This window comes from Amphibalanus amphitrite, unplaced genomic scaffold (genome assembly GCF_019059575.1).
Source record: "Amphibalanus amphitrite isolate SeventyFive unplaced genomic scaffold, NRLGWU_Aamphi_draft 000328F_arrow, whole genome shotgun sequence".
NCBI classification, from domain to species: domain Eukaryota; kingdom Metazoa; phylum Arthropoda; class Thecostraca; order Balanomorpha; family Balanidae; genus Amphibalanus; species Amphibalanus amphitrite.
The window spans coordinates 483,362-507,399 of record NW_024881823.1 but is presented as its reverse complement, the minus strand read 5'-3'; the positions used below and the strand labels follow the sequence as shown (position 1 = coordinate 507,399).

At 51.2% G+C, this 24,038-nt stretch overlaps 1 protein-coding gene across 5 annotated transcripts in view; it reads right to left on the bottom strand.

Annotated features, from left to right (window-relative positions):
- The window catches only part of LOC122388618, a 55,186-nt gene that overhangs the window by 18,315 nt on the left and 12,833 nt on the right, over positions 1-24,038 (bottom strand). For all 5 annotated transcript variants that reach the window (XM_043379820.1, XM_043379824.1, XM_043379821.1 and 2 more), the window contains exons 2-5: positions 22,560-22,760; positions 6,019-6,150; positions 3,272-3,403; positions 141-446 (exon numbers count right to left, since the gene is read on the bottom strand). In XM_043379820.1, coding sequence (XP_043235755.1) covers positions 141-446; positions 3,272-3,403; positions 6,019-6,150; positions 22,560-22,760 — 771 coding nt within the window. The remainder of the gene's footprint in view (positions 1-140; positions 447-3,271; positions 3,404-6,018; positions 6,151-22,559; positions 22,761-24,038) is intronic.

Genomic DNA, 24,038 nt, shown 5'->3' with positions numbered 1-24,038 from the left:
GATGTAGAGCTAAGGGCATTTTCTCTTATTAATTCATAGCACTTTCATCTTCTACTTTATTTACACATTTTCCCTTCATCTCCAAACAGTATCGTACCCGTTGCAGTATCAACCGCTCCCCGTTACCAATAGGTACTCACGCCTGGTGTCGACGCGCAGTTTCTTGTTTCCGGCCGGCCCGACCCAGGTGAAGACGTAGCCAGTGCCGGGCAGTAGACCCGTCACCGTCACCCTGTCGAGCTGCTCGGTGCCGTTCACGGTGACCGGCGGCCTGCCGTCAGCGCGGTACGTCAGACGACCGCCCGTGCTCGGCAGCTGCAGCTGCGTGCTGTTGTGGGTAATTGACAGGGGAAGAACGTCCAGCGCGGCGTCCGGCGCGGTGGCGGTCTCGGCACCGGGCGGTGTCGTCGGGTCAGGCTCGGTGGTGGTGGGTGCGGCGGGCGCTTCTGGAACGGAAAGGGTGTGTGATGAGTTATTGCCGGGGACACTGACGGTGGCGTCGGTAGCGGCGGCGGCGGCACAGAACTGAGGGATGAGTCCGCAGAGGGTATAACTCAGCCTCCACCCCAAACAAGGCTCTCCATCACGGAGTCGCAGTTTTTGATCGATAGGCGTGATTGTATTCATGAAGGCGCCCGCGGCCGGCCCGCGCCGGTGGGGTCATGTCCCCCGCATCAAAACAAGCTGCGAACAATACCAAAGGTAGCCATCAGATAGAGAGGAGTGCATCTCCCTGTATAGTCTGGCCGGCCCATGGCTCCCTGTGAGGACGCGGCACCCCCAATTACAACATACCTACAGACGCTGCAGGTGCCCAGAGGTGTGCACATTGTATTCACGGAGAATCTGATACGGACTGATTTATCATGGTAGCTCTGTCAAACGGATAAGTCACCATTTTACAACGGCATAGAGACCAACAAATTTCTTTTGAATATCTGCTTTGTCGAACATCGGTGAGCTGACGAATAAGCTATAATCAGCGCCTGAAATAAATGGGCATTGGATCGTAAGGCAGCGATTAGGTTTGAACTGACTGGGACATTTCCTCTGTGCCGAGGTCTGACGTGGCTGGACCAGAAAAACCGGCGGCCATTCAGTCTCACTCGTCCTGAACGCGCCCGGAAAATGGGGCCAGTGGCCGGCGTTTTTACCACTCCCACAGGTGATCGTTCGAGCGGCGGCGCTGTATTCATGAAGGCAGCCCGAGAGAACCGCGTCGCAACAGGCGACCTTTGAGGCTCCAACGGCAGAAATGATGAATGGCGTAAAATTGAGCCGTGACGGCGGAACGGTGGCGGAACAAAACGGTGTGATTCGGGATAAAGCGTGCTCGTGGGACATCATTGGGGTTGTAGGAGACGTAGTCAAGATGAATGTGGTCACCTCATTTGCCAGTCAATGAACCACTAGACAGTCACGCAAACGGTGTAAGTGCCCGGAAACCGTAGTGTTACAAGCGCCTGGTATACAAGTAACAGTAAATGGGGCCATGTATCGCGTGTCATTTTCACGATATTTGACCAGAAAAATAAAATGTCGAAATGATCATGTACAGGTCTCGCGAGATTAAGCGGTAGGTTTTGCACTTTTACATTTCCGGTTATATCTCAGAAACTAATCGATCTACGATGAAGCCATTTTACACGATCATGGCCGGCTTGTTACCCAACAAGTCGATCGCATCTTCAACACTTAACCCTAGAACGCCTAGGGGGGGGGTTGTATCAACCCCCCCCTGAGGTTTTTTCGAAGTGCACGCTAAACGGCTTGTCGTAGCGGGCTGAAATTTTCCATACCCTCTGGGGCAACCTTTGCGCATCTTTTGCCGAAAAAAAATTGATCGGGTCATGTCAGGTCACGGAGTTATGACGTCATAAGAGGTACAGCCTCCGGCCGGATTTTCACAAACTGAGTGCCAACGCCCGAGGTTTCCTGCCGGTGGTACGGACATCGGTTGATGGATCGTGATGAAACTTCCCATGCATGTTGGGGCAAGTATTGGCTATCATATGGTATAAGAAATTTGACCGGGTCAGGTCAGGTCACGGAGCTATGACGTCACAAGAGGAACAGCGTCCGGTACTATTTTTGAAAAGCGCCCGAACCACTATTTTGCTAATTCTTGTCACCTCAATGGGAATATGCAGCAATATTAGCTTCTATAGGGAGCAAATGGACCTCCCAAATCCAAAAATACAATCAGATTTCAAAAATTTAAATTTTGATTTTTCGAATTTCTGCCGCCGACTGTGACCTTGCCGACTTCCGGCGCTCCCAACGCGCCATTTTTAGAGCTAGGGAAACGAAATACATACCAAACGATAGAGAATTGATCAAGGAACACGATAGTGAAGGTTTCAAGTCGATATTTCCCACCGTTTTGCCGCAATCGTCGCTGAAAGTTGAAAAAAGTCTATTTTTCCGAAAATTTGACCTTTGACCGGTCAAAAGTAGGTCAAATGTTGACCTAGGACCAAAAAATATACCACCAATCGCGAGATCTCGTTGAGAGCAATCCGTTGGTTTTTTCCGCTAAGCTCTACGACCTTCCGTTTCGAAACGCCAAGGGGGGGGGGGGGGTCGTAACAACCCCCCCCCCCTGGTCGTTCGTGTTATGAGAAATGGCCTGGTCGTGCGAGGGTTAAAAGCTTAAGACGACGAAGATATAGCCTGAAGTACACTAAATTTTCTAGGTGCAAAACCTACCGCTAAAACCCGCGAGACCTGTACCTAAGCTTCATTTACGCTAAGAGCTAACTAGCTAAGAATTGAACCTGATATATTTAGTACTAGAAGTAAGTACAAGGATAATATCTATTCCTAAACGTCATATTTTCATGCTCTTCGATACAGAGATTGAGTCGTTGGCTGACATAACAGCAGCGGCTCGCAGATCTTATAAAACTAGCTCTCTGTCCAGCTGCCTGTACTGGTAGGTGCAACTACCTGGCCCGGAAGCCTACTTAGTTATGATACCAATAAAGTGCAGCTTTCCTTTATCGTGAGTCAGAAATATTTGAATATTATCTGCCCCTTTCCGGTTATCAATTTGCATGTACGAATGCCAAATGGTTTCACGAAAGTTTGAGAGAAGGATCAATACTTTCTATCTTCTGAGGATATGCATGGCCGAGAAAAATTCAATAACATTGTTTAGTGTTATCCCGGAACTACAGGTATGCGCTGTACATAGGTACTTACATCAAACCCACATCAAACCTATCCCATCAATCATACCCACCATCTATCAGTTTCCATCATGACTCACCGGTAGCGCCTTTCTGCTCCTCAGAAGAGGGCTCATCGGGACAGACGACACTGACACAGCAGGGGTCAGCATTGGAGCTCTTCAGCTCCACACAGGATGGGTCGTCGGCGAACGCCCCCGATACATACAAACCTGGCGGCGAAGAGACTGCAGTTAGACGCAGGAAAATAACACGAGAGACTGCGACTGTCGGTATGGCAATAACGCTGACATGACCGGGCGGATTCCAACAAATGATGGGCACGGTTTAACCCTATTAGTGGCAGGGGGGGGGGGTTGTTTTTATCCACCCCTCATGTTTTTCGGGAATATCTCCGAAACCGCTGAAGCTACGATGCTGAAATTTTCTGACTTTTCCTAAAACTAAATTGGGCACATTCCCTGAAAATTTCAAGTTCATAACTTTACCAGGGGTGGCTCCAGAGCAATGGGAATTGGGGGTCCTATTCGTGAAGCGAGTCATTTGGGCGAAGATCACGATGCTGTACCAGTTTTACGAACAGTGAATGAAAGGTATCATGTGATAACATATACAAAGTTATTGTGCATCCCCTTTTGACACGTTTTTGCTATAATAGGCGGATCCAGGCGTCCAAAAAGGGGGGTTATTTTTTACCTCCCAACATAGGTGCCCTGACACCGCCTATGCATGACCAATACAATTTTAGTCGTTCTCTCCTAAGAAAATTGTAACATAACAAGACCATTGCCACCCTTTTTAGAAACAGTACCAACAAAAACCTTATTTACTATACTTTTTGTGTACCCCCAATCTCAATGATCTGTATCCGCCTATGATTTTTGAAAATGCATATTTTTAGGATCCATGTGAATTCCTGGTTCATTCTCTATCGATCGGCAAAAGTTGCGTTAAGATTGGTTCAGAAACCTGGCCGTGATAAACAGTCCAAAATGTATCTGCAATTTGCCCGTTTTTACCCCCCTCTACCCCCCTATTGACATTTTTTTTTTAAAGAAATGTAGATCTCGTTGAGCCAAATTGAATGCCGTTTGAATTTTGAAAATCGGCCGGTTAGATCTCGAGATATCAAGGGGGGGTCGTAAACAGCCCCCCCTGCCACTAATATGGGGTAGCCAGGAGCCTGCCACTAATAGGGTTAACCCGCGCCCCGCTGGGGGGGGGGGCAGAATCTGTCCCCCCTCCCGTTTTTCGCCAATAACTTTTAAACGCGTTACGCCAGCGACGTCAAACTTTCAGTTCCTTATCATACATCAATTTGACACATTCCCTGAAAATTTGAGCGAAATCCGTCGGAATTTTTTTTTGAGAAATTGACGTTTTGGTGACGTCATGTTCGCCATTTTCGCCTCAAAAACGGCAAAATTTCAAACGCCGCTAACATCTTCATTTTTAAAGTAATCAAGACGTAACAAAAAAGGTTATACGTGATTCTACTTTGTCTATCAAATGGCTATCTCGACTTTTTGAAAATCTTGGATTTTGGCCCACATTTTTTCAAAAAACTGACTTTTTTTGGAAAAAATAATTATAAAATCCAAAATTTTGAGTGTATCGAAAAAACCGGAAAATATGTCAGAGAAGTGGTCTGTGTGCACCTACATACCAATTTTTAGAAGAATCGGTTCAAAAATGTGGGAGTTATTCAAAATTTTGTGACGTCACGACACACAAATTTTTTTGAAAAATGATTTTTTTTTTAAGTTCTAGACCTCGTACGGAAACAAAAATAGCACCATTCGATTCGCCGTGAAAAACTGCATCAGATAGACACCTTTTCAGGCCTTAACAACCAACTTCAAAATTTGACCCCACTTGACCTGACCTTGACCTGACCTCGACCTGAAATTCATCCAGAGGTGGTCCATATCACTTATTGAGTCTGCTTATTGAATTCTATGAGTAAAATGACCCATAAAAACATGTGTCGCACATGCCCTATTCTATATTTTGTTTTTGGTGACCTGACCTGACCTGACCTTGACCTTGACCTTGACCTTGACCTTTGAATGACATTGTATGCAACGAATATTGTGTTGGTAGTGTAAGAACACGTTTTGGGCAATCAGTCTCAGTCCATTCTTCGGCAACTGCGGTGCAAGGCCGACACTGTAGAAACTTGCATCTTGTACCCTTGACCTGACCTTGACCTGACCTCTGACCTACTTAAGCAAAAAAAATTTGGGCTCTTAAGATCCGCCTTGTTGAGAGCTTTTGATTGCCGTTTTCCCCGTCTTTCTACGACCATCGGTTCGGAAGTTAGACAGGGGGGGGGGGGGGGCAGGCGCGTATGGATGAATAGCCCAGCGGGGCGCGGGTTAAAAGAGCGAAGGTTTTTGCATGTGCAGGCACCCATGATAACTGGCTCATTTATTTATTGGAGGCTGAGTGTTTTTTTTTTGCGTACGAGCAAGAAATGTCAGCTTAAAAATATCATTTAAATGTCAATCGCAATGAAATACATATAGAATAAGCATCCAGTAGTAAATCTATCTGAAAACCGCAACAATGAGACACGGGAATCAGATACTGAAGAGCGCTGCTTACGTCAATCTTTGAAAAACCCATTCCGGTGAGATACGTTAATTCCAATTAGCTATCGCCAAAAATATAATGATTGATTTTCAAACAATGCAACGCATCATCCTTGATGCGTCGCGTCGTAGGTACTGTGATTGCCAATCAATATCCCGAATTCCTCAGAGCTAACTAAAAAACTCGAACCGGCTTTCCCGGTCGATCTCTGCTTCTGCACGAGGACACGTACCGGGTGGACACTGTGTTGGAGTGCAGCTGAGCGTGCCGTTCGCCTCACAGAGACACGTCTCACTGCAGTTGCTCCGTGCTGTCTTCTCTCCTGATGACAGCTGTTTTCCGTCGTCAGTCTGACAGCCGGGTCCTGTGAAGAGAGAGGAACGATGTCAGACGATCGAACAGCGGCCGACAGGCGCAGGCGATTGGAACGGTGTCGTACTGAAGGAGCCACACAGGAGTTGACTGGGTTGCGCTCAGTGCTGTGGAAATCAAGACCAAAACTGGGTGGCTTTAGGCGATGACGTAGATTGTGGCTGGGATTTCCAACGTGTGTCAGCAACACTGTAATGACAGAGGCTGTGTTTGGTGAGAGAATCAATGTCTCAGAGCTGGGTGGACCAGATCTGCGGACTCGATGAGATGACCGGTAAAAGTGGACGTGGCCTTGGAACTTGCAGGGCTCCGAAACATCTTATGGAGCCGGCCCGGTTCGTTTTGGGACTGCCAAGGTCAGTTGACCGGTGTATAGCCATCAGAGGGCGGATCACCGGCAGGATTATCCGGGAAGCTAAATGACTCTCCGCGCCGGCTTACAATTATTAGCTATCTTGAGCGAATATGGTTACAGCTGTAAAAAATATTAAAGCACGGTACCTAAATTCTCGTCAAAGAGGGATTTTCGTGCACGTCCTCCTTGGTTTACTAAATATATCTGAAATGCTTGCAAGGATGCGGTTCGATAGACATTAGTCTTCACAAGCGCCGTGCCGTGTTGTTCACAATAAACAGCATTTGATAAAAGTAACATTAGGATAAAAGTAGTCGACACCTCGTATTTATGCTTCAATGATTCATATTATATTTCGCTGCGATATTCGTGTGAACCGCTATGCACCTGCTGCTGCACCAGCCGTTCTCGAGTTTCCTCTCCAGACCGTTCGTTCCCTTCTCTGCCCCACCGTGTGCGGCTCTCGCTCGTCAGCGTGCCAACTCTCCTCTCTCACCGGCCAAGTGGACTTTCCTGACGTCCGGAGACGGGCGAGGCGGGGCCAAGTGAAACTTGCTCGAGGTCGCTGACCAACATGTAACCGGGCCCGGCCCGACACCGACCAGCCGACCGACCGGTGACCGAACGAGGCCATGCGCGAAAGCCGCCGCCTCGACCCGACCGACCGACCGGCTGCAACTTCCTGTCAGCCGCGCCCCCGGGCGGTGCAGAGGAAGGGAGGGAGAGGGAGAGGAGAGAGAGGCTGGGGGTAGGATAGAGAGCTGAAACTGCAAAGCGAGAAGGCAAAACGGGGATAGAAAGGAGAGTATCAAGGCCCAAGGGTGTTATGTAAGGCGATTTGAAGTAAAAGAAGGAGAAAAATGACTTTGATTGATATTCCATCTATTCCCTCATCGTTATGCATTACAACCTTGCCCCGTCATAAGCCTCCATGATTTTGGGAAGGTCGAGTAGTCAAACTATTTAGGAACAGCGGGACCGGTCCATGGAGAATGTCAGGTACGGCTGCCTCGGCCGGCTCGCGGGGAATACAGACGTTGCATTAGTGCCTTGTGCTGATGGTAACAGTCGCTGTCGGTGTGGTGCCGCCCATCCCGCCCCAGAATCGCTCCTTTGCTGTGTGGAGAACAGTTCCAGCGAGCGTCTCAATTGAATAGAATGCATAAACTATGAGAGTTGGGAGCCGTGGCTGGTGCCGTGACATGGGCCCGCGTCACGGATTTCTCTACATGGGCACCGCATGACAATATTGTCAGGATAGGCCTCCGTGTAATGCGTAACATGCCATTCGCGATTATGCAAGGAGCCTAGATGCAGCTAGAATGCATAAGGGCCGACGGGAAACGAAATCCATGCACACAGAAATCAATAGAATGGAAGTCATGTTGACGATGCCTCAGGTGAGAAATCAGACTCAATGCTCCACATTTTAATGCAATTTATCAAACGTTATGCGATACCTGATAGGTTTCAGAACGGCCCGATTCGGTGACATTCTCTATAACCATGATGGCGCCATTCCTCAAAATATCCGATGACTAAGTGTCGTGACCGCACGCTGTGACCTAACGGTCGAGTCATGCCTCGCATTTCGACGGTGACCAAGTTCTGATCACGGCACTGGAGAGTCTGTTCAGGATGTCGTCATCGGCTCCTCCCGCTGACTCCTGATTGGTACATGAGTGAAACGGATGACCATGAAGAGATGGAGCAATGGGAGGTGGAACACTGTTCAGTGAGACAGTCAGCAGCGACTCCTGTATGTACGGCAAGGTTGTCGAGCACGGGAGCTTTAACCCTCGCCGGCACAGGGGGGGAAGGGTTGATGCAACCCCCCTAAGGTTTTTCGCGAATAACTCGCGTAAAAAGCGGCCGATCGCGACGAAACTTTCAGTACCCTCGCATTGGTCAATTTTACACCTACCCTGAAAATTTCATGACCCTGACCCCAATGACCTTTGACCTGTGACCTCTTTTCTGTGACCATGTTTGGCCGAAATCGCGGTTCGGCGCATGTCGGCTCGCATTAGCGGCGCGTTTGCAAGCTTTTCGTGGTTTCAAACATTCAAACATGTGATTTGATGTTGCTCCCATGCATTAGGGTGGGTGTCAAGGTCACCTGAAGGTCAGGTCAGGTCATTGACCTTTGATGACCTCGGGTGACCTCGGTTCACTTTTTCGAGTTTTACATGTTTCTAGGCTAGTTTTTGGAGCTGAATTCGAATTTAGCAACCATTTGAACATTTACGAAGGGGTTTTGGTGCCTTCGTAACATGTTACGAAGCTGTCCGAGGCGGTTGACACGTATTACGAATACCCGTCACAGCCCCTACCGGTTGACCTGACCTGACCTGACCCGACCTGGTCTAAATGCTTAAAGACATCATCTATGATCAAAACTAACACGATATTCGTGATCAGCACCCCGGAAAACCACATAGCAGCCACACTTTACGACTTTCTAACAGGTCCCGATTTTCCCAGTTTTCGGGTCATTGACCTGACCTGGAAGGTCACCCGATGACCTAGGACCTTAAACTTGGGTATCATGGGCTTCCTCTCGTGACGGGCAACACGCTCGTTTTTTCCGCGAAGCTCTAGCTCGATCAGGGGCCGAACGCGAGGGGGGTCGTACCAACCCCCCCCCCTTGTGCCGTCGAAGGACTCAAAATGGCCTGTGCCGGCGAGGGTTAAAGCTTGCCCTATAGGAAAGGTAGAACATAAAGGTCATGTGCTACGGCACCTAATGTACAGTTGACGCCACACGTCTTGAGTACTCGGTAGGTCACCGTCTCCCCACTACTCTGCAGAGGGGCGTTGTTGCTCTCTGGACCTGACGGCGACTCCCCGACACGAGGTCAACTGTCTGGGACAGCCCAGCGCACCCCGGCGCCGCGGTGACGCGGCACACACCGTGTTTGGAGAGTGGGTGGCGGCAACTGGCCACTCTGTGATCCGCAGTTATTCCTCTCATGCCCGTCGCCGACGGTCGCGCCGCTCCCCGAGTCCCCCGTAACCGGCCGGGCCGCGGCTGATGCACCGCAGACGTCATCTGGCCATTGTGAGATGAGACATCGCGAATGCTTCTGACACTAACACGATGGGAGGATCGGTTTGGTGGTAGCGCGAAGTGTTTACGCTGTAAAGCATGCTCGTGAGTAGCGCCTTAGGTGTGTAAACATGCCTCCTGCATACGGCTGGTGCTCCGAGTGTGGTCGAATCGTGACCGACCTGGCACGGCTGGCGCCCCTTCCGGCCTCCCCTCACCCGGCTAGCTCAGTCACGCCACAGACCTGACGTGAACCATGGCCGTGCAGCGCTCGGCCGGGCTCGTCTCGTGCACCCAGGGGTGGCTCGGACCACAGCCGTCCGGCGCGGCGGAGAGAGGGCCCACACTGAGCGGAGAGAGAGGGAGGAGCGAGCGCGGCCGGCGGGCGCTAATACCCCGTCTGACCGGTGGTGGGCGGCGGCAGCGGCACGGCGGCGGCGGCACCACACGCGGCTTCAAACCGCGGCTCCAAGGCTGGCGCGGCGCGCGGGCGGCGCTCGGGTGGCTTTTTGCGGGTGTCCGGCCGCGCGCGCCACGTCATTCCCGCCCTGCCGGCGCGGTACTGAGAGAAAGCGGTCGACTGCCGTGATAGGAGCCGGCCCAACGGGCCCAGTCTCTCTCTCCAGTCTCTCCAGTCACGACTGACCAGTATCAGATCCGATAGCTGATCAACAAATGACGACAAACGGGCCCATGTTTCCTCCATGATGTTCAGGCTGATGTGCTGCGAGTGACATGTTGCTCCCGACTGTACTATACCGAGTGACTTGTTTTGACATGGCTGAAACGTTCTCGTGCACTAAGCTATATTTTCAGGCTGCCATTTGTAGTTGCGTGTTTGGGGACATCACAAAATGTGGCTAGTTATTTCATTATTTATGAATCAAGGCATTCACGTGCCGGTAAGCTACTTCACATTTGCATTTTTGTGTATCGTAATCCTAAAAATGCTCTGGCATGTAGCGCCTTACGGCTGGCTATGTTTTGCTTCATGCATTATGTCTGAGATGCATTGCAGACCAGTGCCATTAGCTTGATTTGGGGCTCGAATAGAGGGAGCGGAGGATGGCCAGCACGAGGAGGGAGGGAGGGGCAGAGGGGTGGGAGGAGACCCGAGTCGTGGCGCGGTTAACGACCCGGGTCCAGGGGGAGGGGACCGGGCTTCGGCCGAGGCGAGATAAGACACGCACAGTACACAGGCCGCAAAACAGGTCGGGCAGTCCAAGGCGCGCGCTCAGAGGCGGCGGACAGTGCGGAAGGGTGGAAACGAAGCGACAGGCTGTGGAAAACGATCGTGCGGTCGCAGAAGTGACGGACAAAGCGAGAGAGTGGGAATCGAGCGTCGAGCTAAGCGCTGTAAAACGAGCGAGCAGGAAAAGTAGACAAGACCGGGAGACAGGTTTGTGGAGCGACAGAGTACCTGGTGCTCAGCAGAGGGGGACCAAGGGAGACGGACATGGCCGGTAAGTCAGGCTAGCGTGCTAGCGATACTAGTCATATAAGGAGCCTGCTGCCTGCATGGCTGACTCGCCGAAAAGTCAAGCGAGTGGATTATGCTGATGCTGTGAACGAATCAATACCAGTGGGATAGACCGTTGTGCAGAGACGCACATGGCAGATGTGTGTGTCCAGAGTCATTGATAGTGAATAACTGATACAATACCACCCGCTCCATCTGGGTATGAATGTATATACCGGCTCGTCGTCCATGTCACAGTAACACAGAGCGGAGAACCAACATGTCTGAACCATGTTGACCCAGTTAAATTCGCTGTTCGTCAGGTACGACAGAACCGTACCGACGCTGCTATACACATGGCTGAATCGTGTGGGTTCATTAATGCGCCTGGTATGCCTGACCCATACCGGTGCAGAGCAGCAACAATCAACATGCATGAACCATGTAGACCCAGTTAAATTCACTGTTCGTCGGGTACACGGGCTCATTTGGCGACCGGTTTGCCTGACCCATATCGCAGTAAAACTCGCTGTACGTCAGATATGCTTGAACCATATCGACGCAGCGCCAAGCCACACATGCCTGAACTATGTGGGCTCATTTATGAGCCGGGTACGCTTGCACCGTATCGGTGCGGCAATGCAACATGCCTGATTCATGTTGACAGAGTAAAACTCGCTGTTCGTCAGATATGCCTGAACCATATCGACGCAGCTTCAAGCCACACATGCCTGAATCATGTGGGCTCATTTATGCGCCGGGTACGACTGCACCGTATCGGTGCGGCAATTCAACATGCATGAATCATGTTGACACAGTAAAACTCGCTGTTCGTCAGATATGCTTGAACCATATCGACGCAGCGCCAAGCCACACATGCCTGAACCATGTGGGCTCATTTATGCGCCGGGTACGCCTGCACCGTATCGGTGCGGCAATGCAACATGCCTGATTCATGTTGACAGAGTAAAAGTCGCTGTTCGTCAGATATGCCTGAACCATATCGACGCAGCGCCAGGTCACACACGCCTGAACCATGTGGGCTCATTATGCGTCGGGTACGACTGCACCGTATCGGTGCGGCAGTGCAACATGCATGAACCATGTTGACACAGTAAAACTCGCTGTTCGTCAGATATGCCTGAACCATATCGACGCAGCGCCAAGCCACACATGCCTGAACCATGTGGGCTCATTTATGCGCCGTGTACGCCTGCACCGTATCGGTGCGGCAATTCAACATGCATGAATCATGTTGACACTGTAAAACTCGCTGTTCGTCGGATATGCCTGAACCATATCGATGCAGCGCCAAGCCACACATGCCTGAACCATGTGGGCTCATTATGCGCCGGGTACGCCTGCACCGTAGCGGTGCGGCAATGCAACATGCAGGAATCATGTTGACACATTAAAACTCGCTGTTCGTCAGATATGCCTGAACCATATCGACGCAGCGCCAAGCCACACATGCCTGAACCATGTGGGCTCATTCATGCGCCGGGTACGACTGCACCGTATCGGTGCGGCAATGCAACATGCATGAATCATGTTGACACAGTAAAACTCGCTGGTCGTCAGATATACCTGAACCATATCGACGCAGCGCCAAGCCACACATGCCTGAACCATGTGGGCTCATTTATGCGCCGGGTACGCCTGCACCGTATCGGTGCGGCAATTCAACATGCATGAATCATGTTGACACTGTAAAACTCGCTGTTCGTCAGATATGCCTGAACCATATCGATGCAGCGCCAAGCCACACATGCCTGAACCATGTGGGCTCATTTATGCGCCGGGTACGCTTGCACCGTATCGGTGCGGCAATACAACATGCATGAATCATGTTGACACAATAAAACTCGCTGTTCGTCAGATATGCCTGAACCATATCGACGCAGCGCCAAGCCACACATGCCTGAACCATGTGGGCTCATCTATGCGCCGGGCACGCCTGCACCGTATCGGTGCGACAATTCAACGTGCATGAATCATGTTGACACAGTAAACTCGCTGTTCGTCAGGTATGCCTGAACCATATCGTCGCAGCGCCAAGCCACACATGCCTGAACCATGTGGGCTCATTTATGCGCCGAGTACGCCTGCACCGTATCGGTGCGGCAATGCAACATGCCTGATTCATGTTGACAGAGTAAATGTCGCTGTTCGTCAGATATGCCTGAACCATATCGACGCAGCGACAAGTCACACATGCCTGAAACATGTGGGCTCATCTATGCGCCCGGTACGCCTGAACCGTACCGATGCGGCGATTCAACATGCATGAATCATGTTGTCAGTTAAATTCGCTGTTCGTCAGGTATGCCTAAAACCATATTGACGCGGCGCCCCGCCTGACTAAGATGGAGCCAATGACGCTATTCGTTGGGTGCCGGGTGACGTCACCAGAACAAATGCACACATCAAAGCATTGTCACTGTGATGGTCGCCGGGGAGTGACAGCTGTACTTCCGCGGACGGGGCTCCCCCACCCATTCCGCTGTCGCGCCCACCGGTCGGGCGGCCAACACTCGGCCGTCAGCAGTAATAGAGCCGTTACGTCACGTCGTGACACCGCCGCCGGGCGTCGCGGCGTGTAAAACCACCGCCAGTTCACGAGGGGGAGGGGAAGGCGCGGGAGGGACGCAGGGGTCACCTCTGTGGGGCCAAGTGGTTGACCTTTTGTCCGATAACACTGGGGAGGGACCCACGACTCCCGAAGTCGGTCGGGAGCTATTTGCACAGGATAACCCCTCACGCAGTCAGGGAGGACAATGGACGCAGCGCAGCGCCCATTTAAGCGCCCGGAATGTCTGGCCCATATTTTCGTGAGGAAGCGATTGATCATGCATGAACCATGTTGACCCAGTTCAATCACTGTTCGTCAGATATGACTGAACCGTCCGACACGGCTTACAAGCCACACGCGCCCGAATCACGTGAGCTCATTTGTGCGCCCAGTCTGCCTGACCCACATCGGCGTGAGAAATTGATCTATCAAACATGCATGACCCAGTTTGACCCAGTTAAATTTGCTGCTCGTCAGGTATGCCTGAACCGTACCCCGGTATGCCTGAACCTTATCGGCGTGAAGAATCGATTGGCCAAATATGCATGAATCATGTTCACCCAGTTAGAATTCGCTATTCGTCAGGTATGCCTGAACCGTACCGACGCGGCTAGAAGACACACGCGCTTGAATTACGTGGGCTCATTCATGCAACCGGTATGCCTGAAACATATCGGCGTGAGGCCACATCGACGCGGCTCCCAGCCACACATGCCTGAATCATGTGGGCTCATCTATGTGCCCGGTATTCTGACACGTATCGGCGCGGCAATGCAACATGCATGAATCATGTTGACACAGCTAAATTCGTTGTTCGTCAGGCATGCCTGAACCATATCTACATGGCTCCCAGCCACACATGCCTGAATCATGTGGGCTCACATACGCCGGTTCTTTGACCCGTATCAATGAGGCGATTCAACATGCATGAATCATGTTGACAGTTAAATCCGTCGTGCGTCAGGTACGTCTAAACCATATCGACGCAGCTCCCAACCAAACATGCCTGAATCATGCGGGTCCATTTATGCGCCCGGTATTCTAACACGCATCGGTGCGGCGATTCAACATGCATGAATCATGTTGACACAGTTAAATCCGTTGTGCGTCAGGTATGCATGAACCATAGCGACGCGGCCCCCAGCCACACATGCCTGAATCATGTGGGCTCATTTAGGCGCTCGGTACGCCTGACCAGTAGCGGTGCGGCAATTCAACATGCATGAATCATGTTGACAGTTAAATGCGTTGTTCGTCGTGATGCCTGAATCATATCTACGCGGCCCTCAGCCAAAAATGCCTGAATCATGTGGGCGGCTGGATTACGCGTCCGGTTCTCTGACCCGTATCGGTGAGGCGATTCAACATGCATGAACCATGTTGACAGTTAAATTAGCTGCTCGTAAAGTATGCATGAACCATATCGACGCGGCTACAAGCCACACATGCCTGAACCATCTGGGCTCATCTACGCGTCCGGTATTCTGACACGCATTGGTGCGGCAATTCAACATGCCTGAATCATGTTGACACAGTAAAACTCGCTGTTCGCCAGGTATGTCTGAACCATATCGACGTATCGACGCAGCACCAAGCCACACATGCGTGCACCATGTGGGCTCATTTATGCGCCAGTTACGCCTGAACCGTATCGGGGAGGCAATTCAACATGCCTGAACCATGTTGATCCATTAAAAACTCGCTGTTCGTCAGGTATGCGTGAACCATATCGACGCAGCACCAAGCCACACATGCGTGAACCATGTGGGCTCATTTATGCGCCCGGTACGCCTGAACCCACCTGAACCGTATCGGTGAGACACTTCAACATGCCTGAACCATGTTGACCCATTACAAAACTCGTCGTTCGTCAGGTATGCGTGAACCATATCGAAGCAGCACCAAGCCACAAATGCGTGAACCATGTGGGCTCATTTATGCGCCAGTTACGCCTGAACCGTATCGGAGAGGCAATTCAACATGCCTGAACCATGTTGATCATTACAAACTCGCTGTTCGTCAGATATGCGTGAACCATATCGACGCAGCACCAAGCCACACATGCGTGCACCATGTGGGCTCATTTATGCGCCCGGTACGCCTGAACCGTATCGGTGAGGCACTTCCACATGCCTGAACCATGTTGACCCATTACAAATTTATGGAACAATGGCAATTATAAGCGGTAGCGAATAAGGAGATGGGCAAACCATTAACCAATGCTGTGTGCATAGAACTGCGGCCGCTCAGCGCGGCCATCGCCGAACAGGCGCACATAGACGCTTGGCTCCGCGTCGACTTCAGTCGCTTGGCTCCGCGCCGACTTGAACTTTGCCGTCGCTGGGGAATAACACACCCTAAGGACACCTGGCGACCCTATTTTGCACCAGGCACCAGGCCACCGGCAGCATGACGTCCACTGGTCCATGCATATCGACAGCAGCACGGCTTCGGACGGTGTCAATAAAAAGGACGCAATGGCGGTGCCAGTCAAACATGTCATTTTCAAATATCGCCGTCTAAGACTCGTCAAACGCGAAAGCGGATATGAGGGTGGTCTGTGGCCACGGTGGTGCTATTGGTTCTGGACGGCCGTTGCGGTAATAAAGCTACACCCCCAGAAAACCGACAAACAAGAGAGGGACCGTGGGACGGGCCCGTCCGTCCCGTAGTCAGACGTCGGACGGGGAGGAAAGTGAGGGAGAGAGAGAGGGGGAGGGAGAGGAAAGAGAGAGAGAGAGAGAGAGAGAGAGAGAGAGAGAGAGAGAGAGAGAGAGAGAGGGGAGAGAGGGGGGGGGGGGGGGTCGGCGACATGGGGAAGGAAGTGTTCGTCAGTGTGTGCGGACGCTAGACAAGGGGGACCTGACGTAACTCATAACACTAATCGCCGCGTCGGCGGGCCGATGGGAAGTGCAAACAGCAGACAGACGGACACGGCAGGCTATGGCACTGCGAACAAAACACTGTTCATGCCGAACGTCGTGTGCATTGCCAACAATCAGGATACCTATACCTATAACCGCGTACATTCTGCTCCGTTGGCGAGTTTGGCGTCTTGTTATCGATCATGATATGAACGATAACGCGATTTGGGTGCAGACGGCCATTAACAGCCAATACTGGACAACAGATCTGGGGAGCGTACGGTATGAGACACCCTAATCAGTAATAGGGCCCACCTATTAGCTTGATTTGGGGCTCGAATAGAGGGAGCGGAGGATGGCCAGCACGAGGAGGGAGGGAGGGGCAGAGGGGTGGGAGGAGACCCGAGTCGTGGCGCGGTTAACGACCCGGGTCCAGGGGGAGGGGACCGGGCTTCGGCCGAGGCGAGATAAGACACGCACAGTACACAGGCCGCAAAACAGGTCGGGCAGTCCAAGGCGCGCGCTCAGAGGCGGCGGACAGTGCGGAAGGGTGGAAACGAAGCGACAGGCTGTGGAAAACGATCCCCTCCCACCCTCCCCAATAACAACTTTCAATCCAAAAATACCGTCCTATAGACACACTCGTCGTCGGCCTAAGTCTTGTTACCGATCATGATATGAACGATAACGCGATTTGGGTGCAGACGGCCATTAACAGCCAATACTGGACAACAGATCTGGGGAGCGTACGGTATGAGACACCCTAATCAGTAATAGGGCCCACCTATTCGTTATTTACAGACTAAACCGACTGTGTCTGTGTAATTGCCTATTGTTACGCTACGTAACGACACTGGAAGGCGGCACCGCCGGCGGCGGCGTCCCACACTTCATGGGAGGCTCCCACTCTGTGACATTCAGAGCCACGGCATGGTGGAACCACGGCGGTGGACCTTGAACTTGTCCGCCGCCTCCGCTGGTGCGAGCGAGCGGGCCCGTGTGACGTAGGAGAGGGGGTGGGACCGCCTGACGCCATGACACCAAGGAGAGAGGTGGGGAGGAGGGACGGAGACAGAGAGACAGAGGGAGTGACGGAGGAAGGAAAATGGAGACTGTTGAATGTGTGACGCACTGCCGGCGGCCTGCATTCCACACTGGCGGCCATATTTGATTGACCGCCGCAGCGGAGCATGCGGGGGACTCTCAATATACATACTCGTATGCGGCGGTAAGGTGTAATTACACATTATACTTTTATCCATGCATAATGCATCATACCTGGATGAATTATATCTAAATTATGCACTGGAAATTACTTATCCGGACTGATCGTTGAGGATGCTACTTTTAGATACATAAGAGGCATTGGAATGCTCATAAGTCTTTTTGTGGACATGCATATGCATTCCTCGATGTGATACAGATTCGGTGACTTGTCTCTGTCACCGCTCAACCACCAATGGTAGCTGGAGGCGCATGGACCTACCCGATGAAGCTGCTCGCTGCTCGCCAAACGCAAAGAGGAAGGTCGCGAAGCCGGTTTGCAATTTTAAAACCGCACAAAGGCCTTTGTCAGTTGCCGATGTGGCACCTGAAGGCTCACTGCTGGTCATCGCGCATTGTCGATGGGATCTAAACGCGCGATGATGCGGTATGATGACTAATGATAAATAAAGCAAAAGGTGTAACCGACAATCGTTGGTAATTTCATGACTTGCAGTTTTGTTGGATCGGTAAAAAATGGCTAATATGATGATTTGCAAATGCCACTTAGCCTTACTCTCGTGAGCCAGACCGAATTCTATGCGGTCGGTAGGAGATAAGACGCATCAAAAGTAGGTATAGCCTCTGCATAATCTGCGCTTTATCGCACATAATTCGCCACATACGGCACCCTTCCGACAATATATCGAGCACAAGTCTGTAATTATAGCCGGGCTGTTAGGCTGCCATTTTTGACATCATCCATATGTTTCACCCTGACCTTGACGATTTTCTCACACCGCACCTGGGAACGTATGAACCACTAGCAAACCGTTGCGGCCAACAGGGAACACATGTTCAGTTCTGTCGTGACCTACGCTTTCACACACCAACGCCCACCATCTTTCTAAACAGGTGTTAAACACCTGGCCAACCAATGTCGCCTTGTCCGCACCCCGCGGCCGGCGTCTCGACTGCCATTCCGTGCTGGCCCTCACGGCTAGTTACTGCGCGCCCACGGTCCGCCCACGGCCATTCTTCACGGCGTCCACAGAGGAAGACTGACACCGCGTGGTCCCGACACCCACCGCTGAGTGACGGCTCTGAGTCACCGGAAGGTTGGCCCAACAATGGACGCGCGGCCGCGTCATCCGCCGACCGGCCCGGCCGACCGGCGATCCGTGCCTCCATCGCTGCAGCGGTGTTTGGTGCTCGCCGGATGTGTGTATAGGTGAACTGTGGAGCTGTGACTGCGGACTGTGTGTTCCGTGCAAGTTAAAGTGGTTACCGGGAGTCAGGAGTGGGCCGGCGAGATGACGGGAATTTTGAGTGGAAGGCCACGAGAAGAAATCGGGACGTTATTTTTTTATTGTTTTCGAGGTTTAATTAGAACACGTATTCAGAGGTTGTTTTACGTGCGTTGCGGGGACGTTGTTGGGACCTGCGAATAACCATTGTATGTGTAAATAGTGCCTCGTCTTGACGTCATGCTAATAATCAACATTCCTAAACTTTTCATTTATGAAAAGGAAAAATTCGAGTGGAACAAAAATTAATCAAACAGGAAACCATTAAAACGTGCGAATGCCTACTACAGCCAAACCTACTTGTCCCAGTTCACCGCCTCTGCGGTAAAAGTTGTATATGTTACAGGGAGTATGAGAAATCAGTTAGTTTGCAAACTACCTAGGGAGTTTGCAAACTCCCTGAACGATCAGGTAGTTTGCAAACTCCCTAGGTAGTTTGCAAAGTACCTGGTCGAACAGGTAGTTTGCAAACTCCCTAGGTAGTTTGCAAAGTCCCTAGTTAGTTTGCAAACTCCCTAGGGTTGTTGCAAACTACCTATAAGTAAAATGCAAAAACGACGAAACAACAGCCATATACGAGTACACAAGACGCGATGAATTGGTTCATAGCTCAGAATGAAGCTTGGCAGCAATGGTGCATAACGAGACGATGTGGTGTTTTGATGACGCTCTTCCGCAGCTAACTATTTATTTTTGTCTTGCTCGCAAATATCATCTGACAGATTAATGTCTGCCTTTTTTTATTGTAGTCGACAACATATTACGTTGCCATCCACCTCCTTTCCTTGGACGTCAGCGGGCTCTCCTCCACCGGTCTGGCGTCCATCTAAAAGCGGATGACGTCGCCATGTTCGGCGTCTTCCACGACTCGAGAGTTATTGCCGCTCAGCGCTTCCTCCCACTCCCGGAACCTCTGATCGAACAGTTCGTGAGACATCCCCACAGAACCACAGAGCAACCATAAAACAGAAACTGCGATCACTATGCTGCCTCTCCACACTCCGCTCAGCACTGATGACCCGCCAGCACTGTGCGCCGTCCACCAGCCGTGACCCAACAGCGCCTTTCATCCGTATCCCGCAGGCACACACTGACCTGACCTGTCAAGCTCAGGGCAGTCGACTGCTGGCAACAGGATCGGGTGGAAGCGGGGCGTTGGGTTGACTGGTAGGTACTATCATATTTTGTTTTTTTTTTTTTTTCGAAACTTAAAAAACTTTTTTGATTTTTTGGGTAATATATCCAATTTCATTTTTCATTTCTGGGGGTCAAAAATCAAAAATTTTAAGAATCCGAGAATGCAAATTTGTAGCCCTGTTGATTTCACACCTTTTATGTCTTGATCATTTTTCTATATCTTCAAAGCTGTAGGTCTGACAGCTCTTCTCGCGAAGCACTTTTTCGGTCGAAATGGCAGAACATGACGTCATTCTGACGTCATTTATGGCCAACCTATCATAGCCTCTGGAAAATTTTGGTCACAATGTGTAAAATTGATGCCCGGAGAAGTCCTGAAAGTTTGATGGCGATAGCTGCAGCCGTTTAGGAGATATTGACGGAAAAGGACAGGGGGGCCATTTTGGCCCCGCCCCCCCCCCTACGGGGCGCGGGTTAGAAATCAGGATGTCATCTTTAGTCAACCCAACGCCCCGCTTCCACCCGATCCTGTTAGCCAGCAGTCGACTGCCCCGAGCCTGACAGGTCAGGTCAGTGTGTGCCTGCGGGATACGGATGAAAGGCGCTGTCGGGTCACGGCTGGTGGACGGTGCACACTGCACAGTGCTGGCGGGTCATCAGTGCTGAGCGGAGTGTGGAGAGGCAGCATAGTGATCGCAGTTTCTGTTTTATGGTTGCTCTGTGGTTCTGTGGGGATGTCTCACGAACTGTTCGATCAGAGGTTCCGGGAGTGGGAGGAAGCGCTGAGCGGCAATAACTCTCGAGTCGTGGAAGACGCCGAACAAGGCGACGTCATCCGCTTTTAGATGGACGCCAGACCGGTGGAGGAGAGGCCGCTGACGTCCAAGGAAAGGAGGTGGATGGCAACGTAACATGTTGTCGACTACAATAAAAAAGGCAGACATTAATCTGTAAGATGATATTTGCGAGCAAGACAAAAATAAATAGTTACTGCGAAAGAGCGTCATCAAAACACCACATCGTCTCGTCATGGTCTCGTTATGCACCATTGCTGCCAAGCTTCATTCTGAGCTATGAACCAATTCATCGCGTCTTGTGTACTCGTATATGGCTGTTGTTTCGTCGTTTTGCATTTTACCTATAGGTAGTTTGCAACAACCCTAGGGAGTTTGCAAACTAACTAGAGACTTTGCAAACTACCTAGGGAGTTTGCAAACTACCTGTTCGACCAGGTACTTTGCAAACTACCTAGGGAGTTTGCAAACTACCTGATCGTTCAGGGAGTTTGCAAACTCCCTAGGTAGTTTGCAAACTAACTGATTTCTCATACTCCCTGTAACATATACATTTCGCCTGCCGTCAGTTCGCCATGGCGTCACGGCTTCCTCCACGGGCCGTGCCAGTCATGCGTGACCGACTGTCGGGTACCGTGGCCTGGACGGCACGCGACCGACCAGCCGGATCCGCCGGCCGGCTCGACCCAAAGGGCCAGTGCGCTCCGTCACCGGGCCAAAATGACACGGGAGTCGGTTAGGACTGGTCAGACACGACAGGTGGTCTCTTTCCAGTCAGCTGTTTTCTCACGGGAAGCTGCTTGCTTTTTTAATATTGTGGCCTCGGGATGATGCTCCTTTGTTCGCAAGCCGTGACTAAACACCTACGCTTTTCATGGTGAGAAGCTGCTAAGCTGGTGCGAAGTGAGCAGCTGTTAGCTGCTAACAATGGTCTGAGCTATTTCTTGACTTATTCCATGGGAACTATTGCCCTCAGGGTTCAGGCAAATGGCATGGCCTAACGTGGTAACATTGGGAGCCGGTTACTGCTCTCATAGTAGCTCGGCTGATTTCATCCAGGTCCAAGAAGTTGTGTCTCAAATAAAAGAGACGGCCTGGCTGATTCCATCAGTGTCGAGTTGTTTTCCTGGTGAAAGAAATTGTCTCGTTGCGCGTGGCTCAGAGTACGGCCCTTTTACGAGACATAATGTGTTCATGGTGTAATGAGGTGATGTTCAGCATGTCGCAGGTAATAAATCTTTGTAGTCACTGAACTACTTTACACCAGGAAGAGTAATTGTCTGACACCCAGGTAAGCACGACAAAGAAACGACCCATTTATCGCTGGCGTTAATCGGTGGTGCAGGCGAGTGCTGCGCGAACAGACCAGGTGCAAAGTGCAAGAGTGCAAACACTTTGGCGTCTTTTCGTCCCGTTGCCTATAACCCGCCTCTTGTGTTCTATCCATATCTGCCTGGATGGCCCTCGTCTGCACAGCTCTGCGACCCACCAACGCTTCTTCGGCGTGGGTTGCACCTGTCACCCCTTGTCTGCCATTCTCTGTCCCGTCCATCTGGATGATTCACCCTCGTCCCTTTATATAACCACCCTCACCGTTCACCCTCTCTGTGTGACCCATCTGCTGCCACCCAGACGCTCCCCCACTTCTCCAGTTGACCTACCTTTGACGCAGGCCTTCTTCTCGGCATCGAGTGTCAGCGTGGGTGGACAGGTGCAGACCGGTCGGTGGTTTCGGACCTGACAGGCGCCGTGTCGCAGCAGGCCGTCGCAGTGGTCCAGAACCTGACACGGGTCCGTACACACCCCTCCCAGGCAGAAGCGGCTCTCGTGACAGTCGCCGTCACTTCGGCACTTCTCCGGGTCTGCCGGAAAAAGAGGGTAGAGTTAGCGCTGGGGGTAGTGAGAGGGATTCGGGGATTGCGCATCCGTGACCTGGATCTCAAATTTCAACAGCAAAAAATCATGTTTCATCTGGTAGGTCCATAACCATCGCGACGATATTTGAACTCCGGCTTGTCCCGTATTTTGTCGGTACACATACATGGATGCTTTATGCCACCAGATAAAAACGAAGAGCAAACAATTATACGATCATCACGCTCGTGTCATCCTTTCTGAAGACAAACCGGTGCGGAGATGGCATTTATCCGCAGCTCGTGTCTGGCAGTAGGGTCTCAGAGGCTCGGATCGTTATCCACAGGGCACGAATGCCACTGAATGCCCCCACGATTCATCACGTGAGAATGTGCAACCGGTGTCATCGATTAATTAGAGAGATTTTACGATGAATGTATTTTGACGTGTCTCGAACGTCAGCATCTTTCGTCATTCTGAGCATATCTTATTGTACAGGGTGTCCCAAAAGTAAGGTCATCATTTGTTTTGGCCACACTGCCAAAAATACGCGATGGATAGATATAAATAGGACATCATATGAAAGAGCATTTTATAAAATTTTATTCTGACATACATATGAGTCAATACATTGGCTCGTAGCCCCACATTTGCTGCTTTTCTACATGGCTACCATTTCGGGCCGCGTGCATGAATAGACTACGTTTGACTTCCTCCACTATTCTGGAGCGATTCTCTGGTGAGATGCCGCCTATGTTTGCTCGAAGGGATCGTCCTTTAGTTCTTCCCGGCTCGTTGGGTTGTCCTAAAAGACAATCTTTCTGTTGTGTATCCAGAGAATACAAATATGAAGGTGTAACGTCAGGTGACCGTGGAGGCCATTCAATGGCGTTGCCCTGACTGAAAATTACGGGATCTCACATCCACTCTCGGAGACAATGCATGATCTTCAGGACGGTGCAAGCATAGTCTCCATCCTGCTGAAACCACTGCTGGCTGATGGTGTCGGCACAGCTGCGTTGCGACGAGCGGAAGAACCACTGGGAGGACTCTCGGCCACCTCTCTTGATTTATTGTCACCCGATTCCCGCTGTCGTCCTCAGGACCTCGAAGCACAGGTGGCTAAGTATACATGCCCTGTGCGTACATTATACTTTTTTTTCTGACGTTTTACCGGTTGAGGCGAAACTATGCATGAGTTCAGAGATAGGGCGAGCTGATAGGGTCTGCTTAGGGCCGAAAACTGGGCGGTATTTACCCTTTGTTTTAATGACGGACCCTCTCTA